Source organism: Gobius niger, assembly GCF_951799975.1.
Source record: "Gobius niger genome assembly, chromosome: 11".
In the NCBI taxonomy this organism is placed as follows: Eukaryota; Metazoa; Chordata; class Actinopteri; order Gobiiformes; family Gobiidae; genus Gobius; species Gobius niger.
In genome coordinates this window covers 2,519,949-2,546,657 of record NC_136862.1, presented here as the reverse complement: position 1 = coordinate 2,546,657, position 26,709 = coordinate 2,519,949, and the positions used below count along the sequence as shown (strand labels likewise).

General features: G+C 50.4%; 1 protein-coding gene across 1 annotated transcript in view; it reads right to left on the bottom strand.

Annotated features, from left to right (window-relative positions):
• Positions 1-5,688: 5,688 nt before the first annotated feature.
• mybbp1a (MYB binding protein (P160) 1a) overlaps positions 5,689-26,709 on the bottom strand; it is a 32,976-nt gene continuing 11,955 nt past the window's right edge. Inside the window, exons 10-27 of the mRNA XM_079566759.1 lie at positions 25,257-25,364; positions 25,073-25,198; positions 24,695-24,898; positions 20,179-20,287; positions 19,109-19,199; positions 18,770-18,924; positions 18,574-18,696; positions 18,345-18,512; positions 18,097-18,270; positions 17,876-18,033; positions 16,367-16,501; positions 14,985-15,057; positions 12,743-12,874; positions 12,601-12,669; positions 10,992-11,105; positions 10,769-10,870; positions 6,143-6,267; positions 5,689-6,073 (exon numbers count right to left, since the gene is read on the bottom strand). Coding sequence (XP_079422885.1) covers positions 5,761-6,073; positions 6,143-6,267; positions 10,769-10,870; positions 10,992-11,105; positions 12,601-12,669; positions 12,743-12,874; positions 14,985-15,057; positions 16,367-16,501; positions 17,876-18,033; positions 18,097-18,270; positions 18,345-18,512; positions 18,574-18,696; positions 18,770-18,924; positions 19,109-19,199; positions 20,179-20,287; positions 24,695-24,898; positions 25,073-25,198; positions 25,257-25,364 — 2,479 coding nt within the window. The 3' untranslated portion in view covers positions 5,689-5,760. The remainder of the gene's footprint in view (positions 6,074-6,142; positions 6,268-10,768; positions 10,871-10,991; positions 11,106-12,600; positions 12,670-12,742; positions 12,875-14,984; positions 15,058-16,366; positions 16,502-17,875; positions 18,034-18,096; positions 18,271-18,344; positions 18,513-18,573; positions 18,697-18,769; positions 18,925-19,108; positions 19,200-20,178; positions 20,288-24,694; positions 24,899-25,072; positions 25,199-25,256; positions 25,365-26,709) is intronic.

Here is a 26,709-nt window from a genome sequence, read left to right as displayed (position 1 = left end):
TGGTGTCTCTGACCAGAAAACCATGTTTGCAACTTGACTGCCACCGGACCGGAGAAAGCAATACACACTAATGTAATCACGAAGAAGAAGCTAACATGCTAACGGGCAAAGCTAACTGCGGGCTAACGTCACTTTAAACAGTATTTACAGCCAGGTTTGAGTGAAAAAAAATATTTCCGTTGTATAATTGGATGCACAGTAACCCTCTGTCCCTTCACCTTTCCTGTCAGCGTCGTATTTACTCTCCAAGACAATTAATAAATTAAAAAATCGTAACTTGCTACTACACCTGCAGTTGCGCTTATGGCCTCTAGGGGGAAGAGTTACTTAGTACTGCTTTAATATTTGTATCTTTACTTCATTGGCAATCAACTATTCCACCCAGTTTAAACAGACTGTAGACACATTCCACAGAAAAAAATGATCAAAATCCAACCAAAATCATTGGATCTGTGATGATTTAAAGACCAATAAGTGACCGACAGACTCAGAACCTCAGAACTGTCAAAAAAGTCACTTTTGACACTGGTCCATATTTTGGGTTAGGTCATTTCCAGCCCATTAGACACTGATTTACACCATTGTATTTGGCATCATTGTAAAGAAGACATTGTCATGTTTCATTTGAGCCCAAAGGTTCTACTCTGTAACAATTGCCGTGGTAACCATAGCTCCTCAGACTCAAACCTGAGGACATTTTTTCACAATTTTCACAATTTTTTTTTTTACTACGTTTAACGCTGTTTCTTCCAGGAACATCACAGACACAAATGTTTGATACTGGGAAACTCAGTAGTAACGGTCTACGAACCAGCCAGAACTCTGCGCTCCTCTGAACACACCTCCCTGGTCACTCCCAAGTAAATACAAAAAGTTTGGAGGCCGGTTATTTGCCGCGCAAGGCCCAAAGCTGTGGAACGCACTTCCGGTTCAGCTTCGAAACATCACAGAGCTGAGTGTTTTTAAATCACAGTTGAAGACACATTTTTTCAGGAAAGTCTTCGGATAGCCACCGTCTCGACTGCTGTTTTTATGTGTTTTTGTATTTATTGTTGTCTACAATGATTCTTGTTTTTATCCTGGAAAGCACTCTGGGCACCTTCTGGTTGTTGTTGGGCGCTATACAAATAAAATTTAATTGATTGATTGATTGATTGATTGAAACTCTGTAGACTCTGAGGATTCAGGAAATGTATAACATGTCAGTACTTTCTCAGCTTAAGGCCTCACTGTGAGCCACCAAGTAAAAGAATGTCCACCTCACATGAGCCTCTCCCATTGAAATAAGCCGATATCTGCCTAAGGTTGGAACAGCTGGTGGGACTTTCTGACCAGGACAGGCCCAACGTAACTTAAGGTTGCGTTGAAAATGTGTTTCCGCTGCCGTGACAAACTCGCTAATGTTAATATATAGAGTCTTTGTCCACGATTTCTATTTCACAATTATGTGATCATCTCACTACAATTAGAACAAGCCCATTGGATTCCTAGACTCCCAAAACATGGGGTTAGAACCAACATGACTTGTCCAGGATGAATAATAAAGGAGTAATGGGCATTTTAATGATCTCGCCACCCTCTTGGACGCCATCTTGAAAAATAGACCTTTCCAGTGGTCAGATTTTGGTCGACTTTTAGTGTGTTAATAAGCACACCTGATACTACAGAAAACTGTTGAAAAACCTTTTGTAGCAATTTTTATTTTATTTTTTTTAAATAAATGCAGCCGCCTAATCTGTGATTCCATTAGTGTGTATTGGTGACTCGGACCCGGTGGCAGTCAAATTGCAATTGTGCTTTTCTATCCAGAGACACCAGGGGGAGATCCCTTTAACACTTGTATTACCCCCCAGAGGGACTACGGGAAGGGTTTATTAAGGTAAACACGTTGCTTAGCGCTGCTTTAAATATAATTGTGAGCTTAGCTTTCAAATTCGGCGCCACTCTGGCCTATAGGCTGTAAGACGCTTTTAGATTTGGGTAAAGCTGGAGAAAATTTGCTTGGTTCGGAGGTTAAGATGTAAATGTACAGCCGACTGTGGAACGCTGCTCTGTGATGCTGGTGCGTCCTCTTATGAAGCGGCTGCTTTGTTCCTCTCGTCCTGACACCGAAATCTCTGCTTCAATGGAAACCGCTGGACGACCGAGAGCCTCCAGCGAGACAAAGGGAGAGCGAGGGCCGGGGGACAGACGGAGATTGTTTGTGTGATCGATGGTGAGTGTTTGTGAGAGTAAGTGTGTGTGTGTGTGTGTGTGTGTGTGTGTGTGTGTGTGCTGGCAGGAGCAGAGCGTCCTTGTCCCGGGACACTGATTATTCCGCGGGACATTAGCTGATTGCCTCCGTTCCCGTCCGCAGTAATTCTTCAGGACGGCGGCGGCGGCGGCGGCTCTGACGGGACACGGGAAGCACATGCGTCCCGGAGGCTGAGGGGCGCTCAAGGTCCCCGAGAACCGTCCACACAAAACCGGGTTGAGTTCGGAGTCAGAAAAGCCCAGAAGCTTTTAATGATAAACGAGACTCTGACCCGTTCATTAAGCGGAAAACGAAAATCTGACGTTTGTATCGATTTGTGTAAAACGTCTCCAGTCCTTTGTTAACCTCTTACCCCCCGCCTGAACCAAATGCATTCTGTCCTCTTTGGCTGTTATATAGGCCTGTGTAGCACCTCATTTGAAAGCTAAGACCCACAAAACTGATCTTTTTCCTCGCGTTGTTGCTGTGTTGTGTCACCTTTTGTATGTTTTTTTTTCTTTTCTTTTTTTCCGTCTTTGTCACATTTTTGTTGAATTTTTGTCACATTTTTGTTGAATTTTTGTCACATTTTTGTTGAATTTTTGTCACATCTTTATTACATTTTTGTCATTTTTTTGAGTTATTGTCACTTTTTTGTTGAATTTTTGTTGAATTTTTGTCACTTTTTGTTGAATTTTTGTCACATTTTTGTTGAATTTTTGTCACATTTTTGTTGAATTTTTGTCATATTTTTGTAGAATTTTTGTCACTTTTTGTTGAATTTTTGTCACATTTTTGTTGAATTTTTGTCACATTTTTGTTGAATTTTTGTCACTTTTTTGTTGAATTTTTGTCACTTTTTTGTTGAATTTTTGTCACATCTTTATAACATTTTTGTCATTTTTTTGAGTTTTTGTCACTTTTTGGTAGAATTTTTGTCACATTTTTGTTGAATTTTTGTCACATTTTTGTTGAATTTTTGTCACTTTTTGTTGAATTTTTATCACATTTTTGTTTAATTTTTGTCACATTTTTGTTGAATTTTTGTCACATTTTTGTTGAATTTTTGTCATATTTTTGTAGAATTTTTGTCACTTTTTGTTGAATTTTTGTCACATTTTTGTTGAATTTTTGTCACATTTTTGTTGAATTTTTGTCACTTTTTGTTGAATTTTTGTCACATTTTTGTTGAATTTTTGTCACATTTTTGTTGAATTTTTGTCACATTTTTGTTGAGTTTTTGTCACATTTTTGTTGAATTTTTGTCACATTTTTGTTGAATTTTTGTCATTTTTTTGTTGAATTTTTGTCACATTTTTGTTGAATTTTTGTCACTTTTTGTTGTGTTTACATCCTTGTTTTCTTCTCATTTTTTGTGTCTGTTTTGGTGCTTTTTTCCCAAGCAGCTTTTTGATTAGGGTAAAGCCAAACTGGAGAAAATGGGATCCGTTCAGGTGGGAGTTAAGACTTTAAAGGGGGGGTGTTATGCAAAATGGACTTTTTCAAGCTTTACATCATGTTATTCTGTCACTCCCTCATTAAAAACATGCCTGAAGTGTTGCCTTGGCACATTCACGTATTTTTGAGTAATCTGTAAAAACTCTGAGGGCGGCCATTTTAGGGATAGGTTTGCCTGAGTCCTCCTAGGAACGCCCCCACCTCCTGGAGACGCCTCCGAGCTTTCGTCACCAGCCGAGTAACCAACCACTGCTCCTCAGCAGAACCCCCTCCCCACTGATGCCACAGACAGCGTGTGGAGGGGGCGTGTCTAAAGGCTCAGAGGTTCTTAAAGAGACAGAGGCCTATTTCAAGACATTCACTACAGCCATTTTGAGAGAGACATTTTATACAAGGCAGTTATTCTAATTTACTGCATTTACAGACCAACAGAAGGTTTGTCATCATTGTAGTGTGATATAGACTGATATATAGACTTGAATAACTTTTAAGGGTGCTTGAGGACTATTAAAATAGGCCCCGCCCCTGCTGAACTCTGAATATAATTTTCTACTAAATAAAAACGCAAAGTCCAGGAGCAAAATGGTTCAACGACCCATAAAAACTGAATAAACGGACAATGCTAATCAGGAAGCTAACAAAGCTAACGTTAGCTTCATGCTAAAGCTTCAGGATCAGTTCGTTCTTGCTCTGCTGAGTTCACTCAGATATTTAACTCCACAAAAATGAAAAAAAGTTTAGTACAAGAGCTTTAATTATTTATCTTCAGCAAAAGTAATACATTGACAAAACCTATGACAAAATATATTTGTTGAGGAAATGAAAACCACACATTAATAAATCACACATAATCAGACCGTGTCACACCCGCACTTTACTTTAAATGTTTTGTTGCCCTGAAGAGGCACAAGAGGCAAGAACGTCTCGTCTCAGGTCGTTGTTTGGGAAACACAGTCGGAAGGAAAGACTTTCATTTTCATTCGAAGCAGAACCGTCTGAAATTACTGACTGGAAGATCTGCAAATTTACAATATCGAGTTCAGCTCCAATGTTGAGAAACATGGGGGAAAAAGCGGAAAATGTAGAAAAACATGGTCAAAATATGTGAAAAAAAACAGCGATTAACCCCTTAACTCCCACCTGAACCGAGCACTTTTCTCCAGCTTTACCCCAATCTAAAAGCTTCTGGAAAAAAGGTGTGAAAATAGCAACAAAACAGACGAAAACAAGGATGAAACTGTGAAAAAAGTGAAAAAAAAACTGACGAAAAAGTGACAAAAAATGTACAAAAAAGTGGAAAAAAAGTGAGAAAAATTTGACAACAAAAGGACCAAAAAAATAGAATAATTTGACGAAAAAGTGACAAAAAAATCTAAAAAATTGACGAAAAAGTGACAAAAAATGGACAAAAAAATGACAAAAAATGACAAAATTTTGACAAAAAATTTGACGAAAAAGTGACTAAAAAAATCTAAAAAAAAATGAAGAAAAATTGAGAAAAAATGGCCGAAAATGCAACAAAAAATGGACAAAAAACGTGATAAGAATTTGACAAAAAAATGCAAATAATTTGGCGAAAAAGTAACAAAAAAAAGTCATGAATATTTAACAAAAATGAGACGACTGCCCAACAAAAAAAAGTGATGAAAAAAAATCTGATAATGTGAGGAAAAAGATCAATTTAGTTTTGTAGGTCTTAGCTTTCAAATGAGGCGTTACACTGGCCTACAGGATTTGGGTAAAGCTGAACTGGAGAAAATGCTCTCGGTTCAGGCAAAATGGTAAAAAAAAGGAAACATTTTTTACTTTTTTTCAGCCATTTTCTCGTCTGTTCAGGACAATCTTCTTTTTGAGCGTCTTATCAATGTAAACGTTTGCAGCACATTTTTGCATATTTCTGACGGTTTTCAAAAATCTCCTCATCGTTATCGACAAAGTCTCCAAAAACATCGACACATTCCCTCAGTCCTCCAGTCGACGCTCCTTCGGCCTCCGTTGCCGTGACGTCACTCCCACTCCCTCTGTATAAACATTATGAACAAAACAAAAAGGGGGCGGAGCGTGTGTGTCTACGTCTGTCCCGCCGCCTTCACTTTGCTCTTCTTCTTCTTGTCTTTGGCCGGCTTCCCCTTTTTGGCGGGACAGTCCTGGGGAGCGGCGCCTCCTGCTGGCCGTTTACTCGCCTTCTTCTTCATGTCCTTCCTCTTCGGCTGTTTCTTGTCCCCCGCCGGCGTCTGACCGTTCGCCGCGGCGTCCGTCGTCTCCAGGACGTTGCGTTTCTTGCGTTTCTTGGTCTCGGGCAGGAAGCCTTTCTTCTTCTTCTTCAGGGCCGCTTTCGGGTCGTCCGCCGGGCTCGACTTGACCTTTTCAGCCTTCGGTTTCCTGTGAACGTTGAAAACACTTTAGCCTTGAGCCCGTCTCGTTGCCGTGGTGACCGGCTGAGGTACCTACATGACTCCGAACTTCTTCATGACGGCCCAGTACGTGTCCTCCAGGCGGCCCGTCTTGTTGAAGCTGATGGAGCCGCTCAGTTCCTGCAGAACCTTCTGGAGCGGCGGCAGATCCAGCGGCAGCTTCTGGAACACGAAAATGACAACAGGCCCTGTATTAAGGAGATGTTCTCCACCCGTCTCACCCGCAAAGGGGACCCGACGCACCCATCACACAGTCTCTTTAAGGTGGTGCCTTCAGGGAGGAGACTGCGGAATCTACGGGTCAGTTCCAGTCGACTGAGGAACAGTTTCGTACACAGGGCCATCGGGAAGCTGAACTCCCTCTCCTGTCTGTTTAAGTGTCTCACCTGTCTGTGGGCGTGTCTCACCTCTCTGTGGGTGTGTCTGTGGGCGTGTCTGTGGGTGTGTCTCACCTGTCTGTGGGCGTGTCTCACCTGTGGGCGTGTCTGTGGGTGTGTCTCACCTGTCTGTGGGCGTGTCTGTGGGCGTGTCTCACCTGTCTGTGGGCGTGTCTCACCTGTCTGTGGGCGTGTCTCACCTGTGGGCGTGTCTGTGGGTGTGTCTCACCTGTGGGCGTGTCTCACCTGTCTGTGGGCGTGTCTGTGGGCGTGTCTCACCTGTCTGTGGGCGTGTCTGACCTGTCTGCGGGCGTGTCTGACCTGTCTGCGGGCGTGTCTGACCTGTCTGCGGGCGTGTCTGACCTGTCTGTGGGCGTGTCTCACCTGTGGGCGTGTCTGTGGGTGTGTCTCACCTGTGGGCGTGTCTCACCTGTCTGTGGGCGTGTCTGTGGGCGTGTCTCACCTGTCTGTGGGCGTGTCTGACCTGTCTGCGGGCGTGTCTGACCTGTCTGCGGGCGTGTCTGACCTGTCTGCGGGCGTGTCTGTGGGCATGTCTGTGGGCGTGTCTGAGGGCATGTCTGTGGGCGTGTCTGTGGGCGTGTCTCACCTGTCTGTGGGCGTGTCTGAGGGCATGTCTGTGGGCGTGTCTGTGGGCGTGTCTCACCTGTCTGTGGGCGTGTCTGACCTGTCTGCGGGCGTGTCTGACCTGTCTGCGGGCGTGTCTGACCTGTCTGTGGGCGTGTCTGTGGGCATGTCTGTGGGCATGTCTGCGGGCGTGTCTGACCTGTCTGTGGGCGTGTCTGTGGGCGTGTCTCACCTGTCTGTGGGCGTGTCTCACCTGTCTGTGGGCGTGTCTCACCTGTGGGCGTGTCTGTGGGTGTGTCTCACCTGTGGGCGTGTCTCACCTGTCTGTGGGCGTGTCTGTGGGCGTGTCTCACCTGTCTGTGGGCGTGTCTGACCTGTCTGCGGGCGTGTCTGACCTGTCTGCGGGCGTGTCTGACCTGTCTGCGGGCGTGTCTGTGGGCATGTCTGTGGGCGTGTCTGAGGGCATGTCTGTGGGCGTGTCTGTGGGCGTGTCTCACCTGTCTGTGGGCGTGTCTGAGGGCATGTCTGTGGGCGTGTCTGTGGGCGTGTCTCACCTGTCTGTGGGCGTGTCTGACCTGTCTGCGGGCGTGTCTGACCTGTCTGCGGGCGTGTCTGACCTGTCTGTGGGCGTGTCTGTGGGCATGTCTGTGGGCATGTCTGCGGGCGTGTCTGACCTGTCTGTGGGCGTGTCTGTGGGCGTGTCTGTGGGCGTGTCTCACCTGTCTGTGGGCGTGTCTGAGGGCATGTCTGTGGGCGTGTCTCACCTGTCTGTGGGCGTGTCTGTGCGTGTCTCACCTGTCTGTGGGCGTGTCTGAGGGCATGTCTGTGGGCGTGTCTGAGGGCATGTCTGTGGGCGTGTCTGTGGGCGTGTCTCACCTGTCTGTGGGCGTGTCTGAGGGCATGTCTGTGGGCGTGTCTCACCTGTCTGTGGGCGTGTCTGAGGGCATGTCTGTGGGCGTGTCTCACCTGTCTGTGGGCGTGTCTGAGGGCATGTCTGTGGGCGTGTCTCACCTGTCTGTGGGCGTGTCTGAGGGCATGTCTGTGGGCGTGTCTGTGGGCGTGTCTGAGGGCATGTCTGAGGGCGTGTCTGTGGGCGTGTCTCACCTGTCTGTGGGCGTGTCTGTGGGCATGTCTGTGGGCGTGTCTGTGGGCGTGTCTCACCTGTCTGTGGGCGTGTCTGAGGGCATGTCTGTGGGCGTGTCTGTGGGCGTGTCTCACCTGTCTGTGGGCGTGTCTGTGGGCATGTCTGTGGGCGTGTCTGTGGGCGTGTCTCACCTGTCTGTGGGCGTGTCTGTGGGCGTGTCTGTGGGCGTGTCTGTGGGCGTGTCTGTGGGCATGTCTGTGGGCGTGTCTGTGGGCGTGTCTGTGGGCGTGTCTCAACACGACAATGACAACAGGCCCTCTGTTAAGGAGATGTTCTCCACCCGTCTCACCGCAAAGGGGGCCCTACACAGTCTCTTTAAGGTAGTGCCTTCAGGGAGGAGACTGCGCAATCTACGGGTCAATTCCAGTCGACTGAGGAACAGTTTCGTACACAGGGCCATGGGGAAGCTGAACTCCCTCACCTGTCTGTTTAAGTGTCTCACCTGTCTGTGGGCGTGTCTGTGGGCGTGTCTGTGGGCGTGTCTCAGCTGTCTGTGGGCGTGTCTGTGGGCGTGTCTCACCTGTCTGTGGGCGTGTCTGTGGGCGTGTCTCAGCTGTCTGTGGGCGTATCTCACCTGTCTGTGGGCGTGTCTGTGGGCATGTCTCACCTGTGGGCGTGTCCCACCTGTCTGTGGGTGTGTCTGTGGGCGTGTCTGTGGGTGTGTCTGTGGGCGTGTCTGTGTCTGTGGGCGTGTCTGTGGGCGTGTCTGTGTCTGTGGGCGTGTCTGTGGGCGTGTCTGTGGGCGTGTCTGTGTCTGTGGGCGTGTCTGTGGGCGTGTCTCACCTGTCTGTGGGCGTGTCTGTGGGCGTGTCTGTGGGCGTGTCTGTGTCTGTGGGCGTGTCTGTGGGCGTGTCTCACCTGTCTGTGGGCGTGTCTGTGTCTGTGGGCGTGTCTGTGGGCATGTCTCACCTGTCTGTGGGCGTGTCTGTGGGCGTGTCTGTGGGCGTGTCTGTGTCTGTGGGCGTGTCTCACCTGTCTGTGGGCGTGTCTGTGGGCGTGTCTGTGGGCGTGTCTGTGGGCGTGTCTCAGCTGTCTGTGGGCGTATCTCACCTGTCTGTGGGCGTGTCTGTGGGCATGTCTCACCTGTGGGCGTGTCCCACCTGTCTGTGGGTGTGTCTGTGGGCGTGTCTGTGGGTGTGTCTCACCTGTCTGTGGGCGTGTCTCACCTGTGGGCGTGTCTCACCTGTCTGTGGGCGTGTCTGTGGGCGTGTCTCACCTGTCTGTGGGCGTGTCTCACCTGTCTGTGGGCGTGTCTGTGGGCATGTCTCACCTGTGGGCGTGTCCCACCTGTCTGTGGGTGTGTCTGTGGGCGTGTCTGTGGGTGTGTCTCACCTGTCTGTGGGCGTGTCTGTGGGCGTGTCTCACCTGTCTGTGGGCGTGTCTCACCTGTGGGCGTGTCTCACCTGTCTGTGGGCGTGTCTGTGGGCGTGTCTCACCTGTCTGTGGGCGTGTCTCACCTGTGGGCGTGTCTCACCTGTCTGTGGGCGTGTCTCACCTGTCTGTGGGCGTGTCTGTGGGCGTGTCTCACCTGTCTGCGGGCGTGTCTGACCTGTCTGCGGGCGTGTCTGACCTGTCTGTGGGCGTGTCTGTGGGCATGTCTGTGGGCGTGTCTGAGGGCATGTCTGAGGGCGTGTCTGTGGGCGTGTCTCACCTGTCTGTGGGCGTGTCTGTGGGCGTGTCTCACCTGTCTGTGGGCGTGTCTGTGGGCGTGTCTGTGGGCGTGTCTGTGGGCGTGTCTGTGGGCGTGTCTGTGGGCGTGTCTGTGGGCGTGTCTGTGGGCGTGTCTGTGGGCGTGTCTGTGGGCGTGTCTGTGGGCGTGTCTGTGGGCGTGTCTGTGGGCGTGTCTCACCTGTCTGTGGGCGTGTCTGTGGGCATGTCTGTGGGCGTGTCTGTGGGCGTGTCTGTGGGCGTGTCTCACCTGTCTGTGGGCGTGTCTGTGGGCATGTCTGTGGGCGTGTCTGTGGGCGTGTCTCACCTGTCTATGGGCGTGTCTGTGGGTGTGTCTCACCTGTCTGTGGGCGTGTCTCACCTGTCTATGGGCGTGTCTGTGGGCGTGTCTCACCTGTGTCTGTGGGTGTGTTTCACCTGTCTGTGGGCGTGTCTCACCTGTCTGTGGGCGTGTCTGAGGGCGTGTCTCACCTGTCTGTGGGCGTGTCTGAGGGCGTGTCTCACCTGTCTATGGGCGTGTCTGTGGGCGTGTCTCACCTGTGTCTGTGGGTGTGTTTCACCTGTCTGTGGGCATGTCTCACCTGTCTGTGGGCGTGTCTGTGGGCGTGTCTCACCTGTCTGTGGGCGTGTCTGAGGGCGTGTCTCACCTGTCTATGGGCGTGTCTGTGGGCGTGTCTCACCTGTGTCTGTGGGTGTGTTTCACCTGTCTGTGGGCGTGTCTCACCTGTCTGTGGGCGTGTCTGTGGGCGTGTCTCACCTGTCTGTGGGCGTGTCTGTGGGCGTGTCTCACCTGTCTGTGGGCGTGTCTGTGGGCGTGTCTCACCTGTCTGTGGGCGTGTCTGTGGGCGTGTCTCACCTGTCTGTGGGCGTGTCTGAGGGCGTGTCTCACCTGTCTGTGGGCGTGTCCCAGCACACACAGGCTCAGTTCCAGGACCTGCTGCAGTTTGTCCTTCACAGCCTTCAGCTCAGAGCCGCACATCTGCTGCAGGCTCTAAACACAAACACATGAGGTCCAACACGGTCATCATGGAGAAACATCTCTGTCAGGCGCCTGGAGAAACATCTCTGTCAGGCGCCTGGAGAAACATCTCCGTCCGGCGTCTGGACCTCACCTGGACGAGTTGGGCGGTGATTCTGGTGCAGAGCTGAGTCCATGGTTCTCCAGAGAGCAGCTGCTGCACCTCCCGGCTCTGCAGCGCCCGGAGCACCAGCACACAGGCCTGGCCCTGCACAGAACCACAGTTACAGCTACAGCTACAGCTAAAGCTACGAGCTACGAGCTACAGCTACAGCTACAGCTACAGCTACAGCTACAGTTACGAGCTACGGCTACGGCTACTGCTACAGCTACAGCTACAGCTACTGCTACTGCTACAGCTACAGCTACAGCTACAGCTACAGCTACGAGCTACAGCTACGAGCTACAGCTACAGCTACGAGCTACGGCTACGGCTACGGCTACGGCTACGGCTAAGGCTAAGGCTAAGGCTACGGCTACGGCTAAGGCTAAGGCTAAGGCTAAGGCTAAGGCTACGGCTACGGCTACGGCTACAAGCTACTGCTACAGCTACAGCTACAGCTACAGCTACAGCTACTGCTACAGCTACAGCTACTGCTACAGCTACTGCTACAGCTACAGCTACAGCTACAGCTACAGCTACAGCTACAGCTACTGCTACTGCTACAGCTACAGCTACAGCTACAGCTACAGCTACTGCTACAGCTACAGCTACAGCTACTGCTACAGCTACTGCTACAGCTACAGCTACAGCTACTGCTACAGCTACAGCTACAGCTACAGCTACAGCTACTGCTACAGCTACAGCTACAGCTACTGCTACAGCTACAGCTACTGCTACTGCTACAGTTAGTTACTGCTACTGCTACAGCTACTGCTACAGCTACAGCTACAGTTAAGTTACTGCTACTGCTACAGCTACTGCTACTGCTACAGCTACAGCTACAGTTAAGTTACTGCTACTGCTACAGCTACTGCTACTGCTACAGCTACTGCTACTGCTACAGCTACTGCTACAGCTACTGCTACAGTTAGTTACTGCTACTGCTACAGCTACCGCTACAGCTACAGCTACTGCTACAGCTACTGCTACAGCTACTGCCACAGTTAGTTACAGCTACTGCTACAGCTACAGCTACAGCTACTGCTACAGCTACTGCCACAGTTAGTTACAGCTACTGCTACTGCTACAGCTACTGCTACTGCTACTGCTACTGCTACAGCTACCGCTACCGCTACCGCTACCGCTACCGCTACCGCTACCGCTACAGCTACAGCTACTGCTACAGCTACTGCTACTGCTACTGCTACTGCTACAGCTACTGCTACAGCTACTGCTACTGCTACGAGCTACAGCTACAGCTACAGCTACTGCTACTGCTACTGCTACAGCTACTGCTACTGCTACTGCTACAGCTACTGCTACTGCTACTGCTACAGCTACAGCTACTGCTACTGCTACAGCTACTGCTACAGCTACTGCTACTGCTACAGCTACTGCTACTGCTACTGCTACAGCTACAGCTACTGCTACTGCTACAGCTACTGCTACTGCTACGAGCTACGAGCTACAGCTACAGCTACAGCTACAGCTACTGCTACTGCTACTGCTACAGCTACAGAGGAATTGACGAAAAATGTCAATATTTAAAAGGAAATTGGGCACAACGGGAAACTCTTGGGCCTGGTAGTAAAGGTGGTACCTGCTGGTGGTCCCTGACTCCCGCGGTCACGTTCTCCACAGCTTTGTCCACGAGGTCCACGCACAGCACCTGAAACGCAGCGACACGTCAGTGACGGCGGCGGCAAGCGGGAGGCGAACGGGGGCCGAGGCGCCGCACTGACCGGGAAACGCGTGAAGAGGTCGGAGAACATCTGGCAGGTGAGCTGACTCTTCCTGCGGCTGAAGAAGGAGGCGAGCGCGGCGGCGAACAGAGACGACACGCGAGGCAGGTCCACGTGGCCCATGAAGCGCAGCTGCAAAACAAACAAGGGCAGAGAAAGAGGTAAACACTAACTCTCATCCCATTCATTCTCAGTGGTAAATATGGATGCAGTACACTTTTTGACCACTAGCGTCAAATTGGGGGCGCTGTTTCACACCTTTCGAAAAGTTAAAGGGGGGGTATTATGCAAAATGGACTTTTTCAAGCTTTCCATCATGTTATTCTGTCACTCTCTCATTAAAAACATGGCTGAAGTGTTGCCTTGGAACATTCACGTATTTCTGAGTAATCTGTAAAAAAAACTGATGGCGGCCATTTTAGGGATAGGTTTGCCTGAGTCCTCCTAGGAACGCCCCCACCTCCTGGAGACGCCTCCGAGCTTTCGTCACCAGCCGAGTAACCAACCACTGCTCCTCAGCAGAACCCCCTCCCCACTGATGCCACAGACAGCGTGTGGAGGGGGCGTGTCTGAAAGGCTCAGAGGTTCTTAAAGAGACAGAGGCCTATTTCAAGACACTCACTACAGCCATTTTGAGAGAGCAATTTTATACAGTTATTCTAATTTTCTGCATTTACAGACCAACAGGTTTGGTCATCATTGTAGTGAGATATAGACTGGTGCTATGGGATTGAAAAAAGCATCATACATCCTCTTTAAAGCAGGGGGTTAAGTACTGAAAAAATGTGAGAAATACTGTCAATTACTTAAAAATGTCCAAACAGAAAACCAAATGAGGTCATATATTATGCACAGCACTGACAATGGTTGAAAGTGGTGCAGTTACACGTAAGACCTGAGGTGGCAGTAGTGAGTATAAACTGACCAACTTGCATCTAGCCTCTTTAATGAGTTTTTAGAGGATATTGTGATATAAAGGTGTGGTCTGCAGCCTTCAGTTTAGTGGCTGAAACATTAAGTAACTAAACACTTTAATACGGTGCAAAGTGTCAGGTTTTTGTTACACCCTTATCCCTTTCTCTACCACTTCCACCAAATCCTCCGTGAGGCGCCTTCAGAGGCATGTTTTTAACTGAAGGCAATCTTCTGATTCAGATAAGATAGGACTTTATCGATCTCACAAAGGAGAAATTCATTTGTTTGCATCAGGAACACTCTGGGGTTACAAACGGTCAAGAACAAGAAAATAGTAAATGGAGGTTTCTTACACACGATGAATAAAGAACTTTAAAGGGCCGAAAAAATACCGTAGATTCTCTAATACTGGCCTGTATTCCATCAGAGGCCGGGTTCGCAGCTGGCGGAGGCAAATTAAAGCTTGATGTAAAGCTTGAAAAAGTTGATTTTGCATAATACCCCCCCTTTAACATTTCTAAACTCTGTATAGTCCCTTTAAATCTGCGTGTCTTTGTAACGGTTTCTCCAGCTGACGACATCCAGGAACCGCCCAAACACCAGCCTCACATCAACTGTGCTGCTCGGTGCTCGTTTTAGCTGAAATGTGGAAAAAACTGAAGCTTATCACTTGACTGCGTTCCTACTGTCTGATGATGAACAGGTGTAGGCAACATCAGGCCCGGGGGCCAAATCCGGCCCTCCAGCATAGAACCTTTGGCCCTCAAGATGATTTTGAGAAATATTATTATACAAATCAAAGTTACTTTAATTGTTTTAGAGTTTAACCTTAGCCAAGCACATTTTCTCCAGTTCAGCTTTACCCAAATTTAAAAGCTTCTTGACAGGAGCTACAGCCTAAGACAGATTTTTGATTGTGTGTTTGTTTCTTTTCTTTGTTTTTTGTTTTTTTGTCTTTCTCATCACTTTTTTTTCAGATTTTTGGAGGTTTTTGTCACTCTTTTTTTCAGATTTTTGAGGAAGGTCGAACTGGAGAAAATGTGTTCAGTTAAGGCAGGGGGTGAAGTACTGAAAAAATGTGAGAAATACTGTCAATTATTTAAAAATGTCCAAACAGAAAACCAAATGCGGTCATATTATGCACAACACTGACAATGGTTGAAAGTGGTGCTTTAGTCAGATTTGGCCCTTAGACTATTTACAATAAAGAAAATCGGCCTCCACCAAGCAAACTTGCCGACCCCTGGTTTATATTGTACTTCCACCGTGAGAGCGTGAGGGAGAACGGGTTCAGAAAGGGGTCATGTGTGCCCTTGTGAGTCCTCACGTTGTCTGCAGTTTCCTCGGGGCCTCTGGACGGAGGAGCTCCTCGCAGAACTTTGACCAGGTACAGACAAGCGCTGCAAAACAACAAGAACATACAGTCACTCAGGACGGGTTTATCGTCTCAAAGCAGAAATGTGCAATAACTTAGAAGCTTTTTTATTAAGACCGCTGTGGGGGTAAAACCACAGTGTGTGTGTGGGGCCCGGGAAACAATTATCCAGAACTAGGTCGTCCTGGACCTATTTTCTGCTGCTGGAGCGCGGCTCGTCTAATCAGTCCACGTGTCTAACCTCATTGTCACGGCTGGAGGAAAGAACAAACTTTTCAGGACAAGATGAGGCGCGTGCGGGTCGGAGTGTGGAGCAAAACAATAAAACTACCGTAAATGCTCTAATACAGGCCGGGGCCTTTATTTACTCAAGGGCATCTGGGACCAGGCCTTTATTGGAGCCAGGCCACGATTAGAGACAGGCCTTTATTTCTATTTGAGCAAAACGGACGACCAGGAAAACGAAGAAAAACGAGATTTGTGTCCATTTGCACCTAAAATATTAGGTTCATTTATTAATGAACATTTCAAACCCTCTCCCAGCGGCTGGAACATTGACGCCTTTTATTTTGTCGGGACAACAGGAAGTGTTTCGTTGCTGTTAGCGGAGCTTTGACATCAGTGTCACTGCAGGTTTCTGTTTCGTTTTTACCGCGGACCGGATTATTTGTTGTTATCTTGTGTAAAAGGCGAGTTTAGACGGAGCGTTTGTGTTTGTGATCGATCATGAGACTGACCCGAGAGAAGACGAGACGCTCGCGCTGATGGGAGGAGTTATTTTGAGGCGTGGGACTGACCTGCACACGGAGCAGCTGGACGTGCTTTGAAGACGCGATGGTGACTTTATTAAAACCCTGGAGGGTCACACAACATTTGCCCTGTTTCCAAATATGGTCACAGGAGGTTTGAAAAGTGGCTAAATCTGTGTCAAAGTTACGCTCGGATCAGCTCCTCTGCAGCGTCCCCCTCGGCCCGGGTTCCCGTTTGTTACTTCCTGCACGTGAGTTTTCATTTACACCAGTATGAGACAAATTCCTAACATGGGGAATATTTCTACCGCTATAGTTTCTAATAAAAGCCCCGGCCTGTTTTAGAGACCGGCTTTAATTTGCCTCCGCCAGCCGCGAACCCGGCCCCTGTCGGAGACCCGGCCCCTGTCGGAGACCCGGCCTCTGTCGGAGACCCGCTAATGGAATACAGGCCAGTATTAGAGAATTTACGGTACGCTGCAAACTGACATCTCTACATTTGGTTTCTGTCCCTCTTCCCCTGCAGCCCCTCCCCCCAGAGCGCAGGAGCTGATGCAGATGTTGATCCTGATGCAGATGTTGTACCTGAAGTAGTAAAGCGCCACAGAGGAGTCGTGCAGTTTCAGAGTCTTGCTCATCAGCGTGTCCAGCAGCTCGTGCAGCTCCTGAGCGCGGTCGTCCAGAGAGCGGCAGTACGCTTTGGCCCGGAACAGCTCGTTTCTGCACAAACACACACAAACACACACACACACACACACACACACACACAAACACACACACACAGACACAAACACACACATTGTTTAGTCTTTATTTAGGTCAGAGTGTGTCCCTGTGTCTGCGGAGGGTTTGATTATGTAGAAAACCGTGAAGTGTTGCCCGTCACACACATGGGAGTAAATTCATATTTCAGCAGAGACCAAGAGTGAACGCTCCTAAAGACAGTGAACAGCAGGCGCCCCCTAATGGTTAACAGGAGACATATCATACAAAATCATGTTCTACGCTGCCCCCATGTTAAACACAGCTCTGAATCCCTCATCCCTGAGGATTGTGAGCAGGGCTGGACTGGCAGAAAAAATCGGCCCGGGATTTTTGGGTCAAGACCGGCCCTCTAAAAAAAAAAAAAAACTGTCATATTCAATGCAATAGTCGAGGTGATGAGCAAAACAATGAGCCCTTGGCTTGAACTAAAACAGTATAAGCTACGAATCGAGGACAACAGCTGCTGCATGTTGTTTCAGCCGAATTCAAGCCTCAGAGACTCGACACTTTAATCTTGTCATTTATAACTTGAAGGAACTTTTGTAAAATTACTTAATCTTAAAATGTGCGTTCAGTTAATGAAGTGAGACTGCAACACAAAAAAACTTCTCAAAACCAACCACATGATCAACTGTAGATGAAGATGAAACGGTAAAACTCACCACAGAGTTTAGGAGGTGAGGAGTGAGAATAGAAATCCCAAAAAGGGCAAACATTGTCAATCCTTTCAATGGAAACTAGAAGATTTCCAAACTGCACTGACGACGAGGGGCCTGACAACTCCACCTGACAACCTGACAACTCCCAGCATGCACTTCTTTGCAAACATTTGTCTAAAATGTTTAAAAAATAGCGGTCTGAGGTTCTGTGGGTCCTGGAGGGAGTTACAATAAACTGTTTCCTCTTATATTATAATGTGAGGGGCATGAGTGTGATGTCCAAAATGAAATGATAGAAATTCTGAAGGCTTTTCCCGTTAAATGTGGGCCGGTGTAAGGTATTACGGGCCTTATTTCGGTGTGACTGGCCCATCCAGCCCAAAAGTACGTCGGCCCACCGGGAAAACTCCCGAATCTCCCGATGGCCAGTCCAGCCCTGATTGTGAGGATGTCCTGTGAGGAGGCGTACCTGAGGATGAACCTGAGGATGTCCTGTGAGGATGTACCTGAGGATGTCATGCGTACCTGAGGATGTACCTGAGGATGTCTTGTGTCCTGTGAGGATGTACCTGAGGATGTCATGCGTACCTGAGGATGAACCTGAAGATGAACCTGAGGATGTACCTGAGGATGTCTTGTGTACCTGAGGATGTCTTGTGAGGAGGCGTACCTGAGGATGTGTGCGGCCCGGCGCAGCAGGTCCTGCTCCAGCAGCTCTCGGTCTGAGCTCATGCACCTCTCGATGAGCGTGAGCAGCGGCTGGATCAGCGTCAGCACCAGAGGACTGCTGCCCTGACGGGACACGAACACCTCCACCAGGTCCAGCACCTGCAGAGAACAGTGTCACATTCACAACCCAGGTCTTCTCAATAACGTTTTCTGCTTCGTTACCTTGATCTTGAAGTCGCGGATTAGAACCTTCTCCTTCTTCATCTTGGACTTCTCGTCTTTCTTGGCCTGGCTTTTCTTCTTCTGCTCGAGGAAAACCGCAGCCAGGCTCTGGTCCAGCTTCATCATGGCCTCGTCGTCCAGGTCCTCCTCCTCGCTGTTGTCCTCCTCCTTCGCCTGGACACACAGACAGGTCAGGAGGACTCACAGGTTTAGCTCCGCCCCCCCCCCCGCTGCATTTAGAGACTGACCAGAGCGTTCTGCTGCTCCAGGACCTTCATCAGCTTCAGACGGAACTCGGGGTCCACCTCCTGCTCCTCGTTCTCCTCCTCTTCCTCCAGCGCTTTGTCATCCTCATCATCCTCCTCCTCATCTCCATCTTCTTCTTCATCCTCAGAGTCAGAGCCCTCCTCCTCCTCCTGGACACAAATCACAGTTTCGATCAGTCTTAGCTTTGAAATGAATCGTGACACCTTAGACAATCTTAGACATAGACTCCACCTCCTCCTCCTCCTCCTCGTCCTCCTGGTCTCCTGTGGGGCCCGGCTCTTCATCAGTGACGTGGACACCTCCCTCCTCCTCGTCCGGCTCCGGCTCCAGGACCTGCAGACACGGCGGGGTCAGGGGTCAGACTGAGCAGACGGACTGAGGCGTTAATCACGGGGGGAGGTCTTACTTTGAGGATGGCGCCGAGGGCCGGCTGCGTGACGTGGGGGCAGACGGAGGAGAACACCATCTTACACACCTGCCTCATGTGTCTGCTGGGCTGGGACAGCAGCGAGAGGAGCAGCTCCACCAGGACCTCCACCCAGGCCGGCTCCGGCTCCTCACCTGCCCGGTAACACACGGGGTTAGGACCAGGGCTGGGCATCGATACCGGTACTTTAACGATACTTGGTTTACGATCCAGAATCAGAAAACTAGAATATATCGAGTGGAAGATCTGCACATTTACAACATCGGGTTCATCTCCAGTGTCAAGAAATGTCCATAGATAAATGAATAAAGCTCTGACCTGGCTGGCTTTGCTTCTTCTTCTTCTTGGTGTGGGCGCGCTCCACACAGCTCTGCAGGTCGCGGATGATGTCCAGAAGCTCCTCGGGGGCCTGCACACAAACACATTCAGACGCGGGGTTGAAGTGATCACCTCTGTCTCTAAAGGCTTTAACTCTCCCCTCACACCAGAGTAGGGATGTCACGGTTACCGGTTTAGCGCTAAACCCCGGTAAAAATGTTGACAATAATAATGTCCGTCTTGTTTTTGAAAAAATATGTTACCGCGGTGGATTACGGCGCCCGCGGTTTAGGCAAAGTGAGCCTCATGAGGCGCCGTCTCCTCTGCTGAAGCTGCCGCAGGCGCCTCTGTAGCTACAACCAAAACTAAACTTTCTCTGAGCTGGAATCATGTTCGAGACGACAGCGCAGGATCAGCCTCAGAGACTGAGCCTGAAGTCTGGACATGTTTTGTGTGTTTGAAGAAGCTGAAGGACAGTTGACAGAGACAGTTTTCCTGTTTGTGGAACGTGCAGGAAAAAGTGTCTCTAAAGCAGCAAGACTTCGAACCTCTGACTCTCCTGCGTGACCGTCTCCCACAGCTCTATAGCAGTAAGCTAACGTTAGCGCTTTAGCAGAAATGCTGATGTGGGACTTTGGGTTGAGGGAGAATGTAACGAGTCGCCTCATAGTGCGGCTGCAGCGCCACCGCCAGCATAAGCCGTGTCCGGATACCTCCGCACGATGGCACAATGCGTTACGGGGCTCCCGGTGGCAGATTCACTCTCGCCGCAGTTTTATGAATTTATTAATGATCACTGTCTGAGGCATTTCCCAAATCTGCAACGTTATCAACGAGACTGCATTTTTATTATCACTCTGAAATCACGATCAAGACGACTCAGCAGAGGAACAGACTCTCCTGCAGGAAGTGTTTTTGTATTATGTAACTAGATTATTTATTATTTAACTAGGGGCTCGCTATCTCCTGACAATGGTTCCATGACCCACTCTTTGGTGCTGATCCTGTGGTCTGGACCCCTGTGGTCTGCTGCCCTGAGGAGGGGGGGCGTGTGCAGCAGGAGGCCGTACCTTAAACAGATAGAGTCCGACGAGGAGGAACAGCTGCAGGAACGCCTTGTTCTCCGCCGTCTGCCCTTTCTTCATCTTCTTCCTGAGGCTGGACACGGACAGCAGCAAACTGGACAGGAGACAGCGGTCATTATGGTGTCTGTGTGTGTGTGTCTGTACCTGTCCCAGGCCTCTGTGTGAGTCTGTACCTGTCCCAGGCCTCTCTCTGTGTGAGTCTGTACCTGTCCCAGGCCTCTGTGTGAGTCTGTACCTGTCCCAGGCCTCTCTCTGTGTGAGTCTGTACCTGTCCCAGGCCTGTGTGTGAGTCTGTACCTGTCCCAGGCCTCTCTCTGTGTGAGTCTGTACCTGTCCCAGACCTCTCTGTGTGAGTCTGTACCTGTCCCAGGCCTCTCTCTGTGTGAGTCTGTACCTGTCCCAGACCTCTCTGTGTGAGTCTGTACCTGTCCCAGGCCTCTCTCTGTGTGAGTCTGTACCTGTCCCAGGCCTCTGTGAGTCTGTACCTGTCCCAGGCCTCTCTGTGAGTCTGTACCTGTCCCAGGCCTGTGTGTGAGTCTGTACCTGTCCCAGGCCTGTGTGTGAGTCTGTACCTGTCCCAGGCCTCTCTCTGTGTGAGTCTGTACCTGTCCCAGGCCTCTCTCTGTGTGAGTCTGTACCTGTCCCAGGCCTCTCTCTGTGTGAGTCTGTACCTGTCCCAGGCCTGTGTGTGAGTCTGTACCTGTCCCAGGCCTCTCTCTGTGTGAGTCTGTACCTGTCCCAGGCCTCTCTCTGTGTGAGTCTGTACCTGTCCCAGGCCTCTCTCTGTGTGAGTCTGTACCTGTCCCAGGCCTCTGTGAGTCTGTACCTGTCCCAGGCCTGTGTGTGAGTCTGTACCTGTCCCAGGCCTGTGTGTGAGTCTGTACCTGTCCCAGGCCTCTCTCTGTGTGAGTCTGTACCTGTCCCAGGCCTGTGTGTGAGTCTGTACCTGTCCCAGGCCTCTCTCTGTGTGAGTCTGTACCTGTCCCAGGCCTCTGTGTGAGTCTGTACCTGTCCCAGGCCTCTGTGTGAGTCTGTACCTGTCCCAGGCCTCTGTGTGAGTCTGTACCTGTCCCAGGCCTCTGTGTGAGTCTGTACCTGTCCCAGGCCTCTGTGTGAGTCTGTACCTGTCCCAGGCCTCTGTGTGAGTCTGTACCTGTCCCAGACCTCTGTGTGAGTCTGTACCTGTCCCAGACCTCTCTGTGTGAGTCTGTACCTGTCCCAGGCCTCTGTGTGAGTCTGTACCTGTCCCAGGCCTCTCTCTGTGAGTCTGTACCTGTCCCAGGCCTCTCTCTCTGTGAGTCTGTACCTGTCCCAGGCCTCTCTCTCTGTGAGTCTGTACCTGTCCCAGGCCTGTGTGTGAGTCTGTACCTGTCCCAGGCCTCTCTCTGTGTGAGTCTGTACCTGTCCCAGGCCTCTCTGTGAGTCTGTACCTGTCCCAGGCCTCTGTGTGAGTCTGTACCTGTCCCAGGCCTCTGTGTGAGTCTGTACCTGTCCCAGGCCTCTCTCTGTGTGAGTCTGTACCTGTCCCAGGCCTCTCTCTGTGTGAGTCTGTACCTGTCCCAGACCTCTCTGTGTGAGTCTGTACCTGTCCCAGGCCTCTCTCTGTGTGAGTCTGTACCTGTCCCAGGCCTGTGTGTGAGTCTGTACCTGTCCCAGGCCTCTCTCTGTGTGAGTCTGTACCTGTCCCAGGCCTCTGTGTGAGTCTGTACCTGTCCCAGGCCTCTGTGTGAGTCTGTACCTGTCCCAGACCTCTCTCTGTGTGAGTCTGTACCTGTCCCAGACCTCTCTCTGTGTGAGTCTGTACCTGTCCCAGGCCTCTCTGTGTGAGTCTGTACCTGTCCCAGGCCTCTCTCTGTGTGAGTCTGTACCTGTCCCAGGCCTCTGTGTGAGTCTGTACCTGTCCCAGGCCTCTCTCTGTGAGTCTGTACCTGTCCCAGACCTGTGTGAGTCTGTACCTGTCCCAGGCCTCTCTCTGTGAGTCTGTACCTTTCCCAGGCCTGTGTGTGAGTCTGTACCTGTCCCAGGCCTCTGTGTGAGTCTGTACCTGTCCCAGGCCTCTCTCTGTGTGAGTCTGTACCTGTCCCAGGCCTCTGTGTGAGTCTGTACCTGTCCCAGACCTGTGTGAGTCTGTACCTGTCCCAGACCTGTGTGAGTCTGTACCTGTCCCAGACCTGTGTGAGTCTGTACCTGTCCCAGACCTCTGTGTGAGTCTGTACCTGTCCCAGGCCTGTGTGTGAGTCTGTACCTGTCCCAGGCCTGTGTGAGTCTGTACCTGTCCCAGGCCTCTGTGTGAGTCTGTACCTGTCCCAGGCCTCTGTGAGTCTGTACCTGTCCCAGGCCTCTGTGTGAGTCTGTACCTGTCCCAGGCCTGTGTGAGTCTGTACCTGTCCCAGGCCTCTGTGTGAGTCTGTACCTGTCCCAGACCTCTGTGTGAGTCTGTACCTGTCCCAGGCCTCTGTGTGAGTCTGTACCTGTCCCAGGCCTCTGTGTGAGTCTGTACCTGTCCCAGGCCTCTCTCTGTGTGAGTCTGTACCTGTCCCAGACCTCTGTGTGAGTCTGTACCTGTCCCAGGCCTCTGTGTGAGTCTGTACCTGTCCCAGGCCTCTCTCTGTGTGAGTCTGTACCTGTCCCAGGCCTCTCTCTGTGAGTCTGTACCTGTCCCAGGCCTCTCTCTGTGTGAGTCTGTACCTGTCCCAGACCTCTGTGTGAGTCTGTACCTGTCCCAGGCCTGTGTGTGAGTCTGTACCTGTCCCAGGCCTCTCTCTGTGTGAGTCTGTACCTGTCCCAGGCCTCTCTCTGTGTGAGTCTGTACCTGTCCCAGGCCTCTCTCTGTGTGAGTCTGTACCTGTCCCAGGCCTCTCTCTGTGTGAGTCTGTACCTGTCCCAGACCTCTCTGTGTGAGTCTGTACCTGTCCCAGGCCTCTCTCTGTGTGAGTCTGTACCTGTCCCAGGCCTCTCTCTGTGTGAGTCTGTACCTGTCCCAGACCTCTCTCTGTGTAAGTCTGTACCTGTCCCAGGCCTCTGTGTGAGTCTGTACCTGTCCCAGACCTCTCTCTGTGTGAGTCTGTACCTGTCCCAGGCCTCTGTGTGAGTCTGTACCTGTCCCAGGCCTCTGTGAGTCTGTACCTGTCCCAGGCCTCTCTGTGTGAGTCTGTACCTGTCCCAGGCCTCTGTGTGAGTCTGTACCTGTCCCAGACCTCTGTGTGAGTCTGTACCTGTCCCAGGCCTCTCTGTGTGAGTCTGTACCTGTCCCAGACCTCTCTGTGTGTGAGTCTGTACCTGTCCCAGACCTCTCTCTGTGTGAGTCTGTACCTGTCCCAGACCTCTCTCTGTGTGAGTCTGTACCTGTCCCAGACCTCTCTCTCTGTGTGAGTCTGTACCTGTCCCAGACCTGTGTGAGTCTGTACCTGTCCCAGACCTGTGTGAGTCTGTACCTGTCCCAGGCCTCTCTGTGTGAGTCTGTACCTGTCCCAGACCTCTGTATGAGTCTGTACCTGTCCCAGGCCTCTCTCTGTGTGAGTCTGTACCTGTCCCAGACCTCTCTCTCTGTGTGAGTCTGTACCTGTCCCAGACCTCTCTCTGTGTGAGTCTGTACCTGTCCCAGACCTCTCTCTGTGTGAGTCTGTACCTGTCCCAGACCTCTCTCTCTGTGTGAGTCTGTACCTGTCCCAGACCTGTGTGAGTCTGTACCTGTCCCAGACCTGTGTGAGTCTGTACCTGTCCCAGGCCTCTCTGTGTGAGTCTGTACCTGTCCCAGACCTCTGTGTGAGTCTGTACCTGTCCCAGGCCTCTCTCTGTGTGAGTCTGTACCTGTCCCAGGCCTGTGTGAGTCTGTACCTGTCCCAGACCTCTGTGTGAGTCTGTACCTGTCCCAGGCCTCTCTCTATGTGAGTCTGTACCTGTCCCAGACCTCTCTCTCTGTGTGAGTCTGTACCTGTCCCAGACCTCTCTCTCTGTGTGAGTCTGTACCTGTCCCAGACCTCTCTCTGTGTGAGTCTGTACCTGTCCCAGACCTCTCTCTGTGTGAGTCTGTACCTGTCCCAGACCTCTCTCTCTGTGTGAGTCTGTACCTGTCCCAGACCTGTGTGAGTCTGTACCTGTCCCAGACCTGTGTGAGTCTGTACCTGTCCCAGGCCTCTCTGTGTGAGTCTGTACCTGTCCCAGACCTCTGTGTGAGTCTGTACCTGTCCCAGGCCTCTCTCTGTGTGAGTCTGTACCTGTCCCAGGCCTGTGTGAGTCTGTACCTGTCCCAGACCTGTGTGAGTCTGTACCTGTCCCAGGCCTCTCTCTGTGTGAGTCTGTACCTGTCCCAGACCTGTGTGAGTCTGTACCTGTCCCAGACCTGTGTGAGTCTGTACCTGTCCCAGACCTGTGTGAGTCTGTACCTGTCCCAGACCTGTGTGAGTCTGTACCTGTCCCAGGCCTCTCTGTGTGAGTCTGTACCTGTCCCAGGCCTGTGTGAGTCTGTACCTGTCCCAGGCCTCTCTGTGTGAGTCTGTACCTGTCCCAGGCCTCTCTCTGCGTGGGGCCGAACGTGGGGCCCGTCTCCACGTTCTTCTTGTGCTGCAGCAGAGTCTGAGCCCAGTCAAACGGGAGGGAGATCCACATGCTGCCGTCGGCCCTCAGGCCCAGGGGCCTCCTCTGGGGCCCGGCCTCCTCCTCAGGGCCCTGCTCCTGCGGCAGGTGCTGCAGGGACAGCAGGAGGCTGGAGACAAGGAGGACATGAGACAGAGGTTTTACAGTTTAGGGTGAAGTGGTTTCCATTTTATCAAGGCCAGCACTTCAGAGATGATCTTCTTTCAAACAGAAGCCCCGCCTCCTGAGCCCCCCTGAGCCTCCCCCCTGAGCCCCGCCCCCTGAGCCACCCCCTGAGCCGCACCTGAAGAAGGAGTTAGCGAGCGCCGCCCTGGTGTCGTCCTGCAGCGGCGCCGACAGCTCCTCCGTGGTCTCCGGGAGCTCCGCGCTCGGGGCTGTGGTCCTGAAGAAGGCGTGGAACAGGAGGAACCTGCGGGAGGAGAGACGTGAGCAAAGGGACCGGAGCGGGACGGAGGGGCGGAGCTCACCTGGACACCTCCGCGATCAGCTCCTCGTCTTTCTTCAGCTGCTGGTTGTCCACGACGGCCACGAGGCGAGCGCCGATCCACTTCCTCAGACGGTGAACCCAGCCCTGCCTGCGGCGCAGAGGGCGGACATGACGGTTACTCTTCAGAGGTAATCAGTGAGTCCGGGAACTGAGGAACTGATTCTGATTTAAGGCGAGACGCTGTCTAACCAACCGTCGATTTTCCAAAAATTCAAATATTAAGAGTTTGACGTCACCGCAAAAGCTAATCAGCGATGTAGCAATTCGTGACCGTAAAATGTTTCATTTCAATCCAAAAGAAGACGACATGTTGAAGAAAAGGCAAAGGTACAAGGCTGTGACGTCATTCACTTCCTGACTATAGAAACTCCGTATCCCAGGAACCATTGCGACATCGCGCCCGCTGGTCAAGGCAACCAGGTTTTCAGCAAACACGGCCAGTTTCTGTTACTTTGCCGACAAAAGTTCTATATTATTTCACTATTAACCTCTTAACTCCCGCCTGAACCGAGAGGATCTTTTTCCCATCGTTTTTTTGTTGGGTATTCAACTCATTTTTGTAACTTTTTTGTCACATTTTTGCCATTTTTTTGTGTCAAATTTTTGGTATTTTTTTGTCAAATTTTTATCACATTTTTGTCGTTTCTTTTGTCACATTTTGGACATTTTTTTTGACATTTTTCTGTCAAATTTGTATCAAATTTTTGTAATTTTTTTTGTCACATTTTAGTCTTTTTTTTCCGTCAATTTTTTGTCAATTTCTTGTGACATTTTTGCCACTTTTCCATCAATGTTTTCTCACTTTTTGTCACATTTCCATCATTGTTTTCGTCTCAGTTTTGTTGCTATTTTCACAGCTTTTTTCTAGAAGCTTTTGGATTGGGGTAAAGCCAAACTGGAGAAAATGTGCTCGGTTCAGGTGGGAGTTAAGGGGTTAAACAAATTGAATCCTGCTAATTGGAATAAAAATTATGGTGGTTCGTTTAATTGGATCGTTGGGAACATTTTTCTGACGTTTTTCTTACTCTCAGTGTTAGATCTGGATAAAACGTCCACTCTCTGCCTGCATTATGTTTGAATACATTGTTTATAATATGTCGTCTACATTACAATAAATAAACACGTGTGGGAACGTGAAGCTCCACCAATCAAAAGCCTCGTAGAAGATCATGGGACTCCCGAGCATCCTGGGTAATGTAGTTCTAGGACGAAGGCTCGCAGTTAAACTAGATGGATCTCATACGTGCTTTTTTCACCTGCGTCTGACTTTGCTTTAGAACAGGGGTCTCAAACTCATTTGGACTGGGGGCCAAAAATGCGAACCCAGTGTTGGTCGGGGGCCGCAACTGACGAAGCCTTTTATATTAAGTCAATTATGATTTAGCAACTTTTTATTGTTTGCTATAATATAACTTAAAATAGACTATACATGA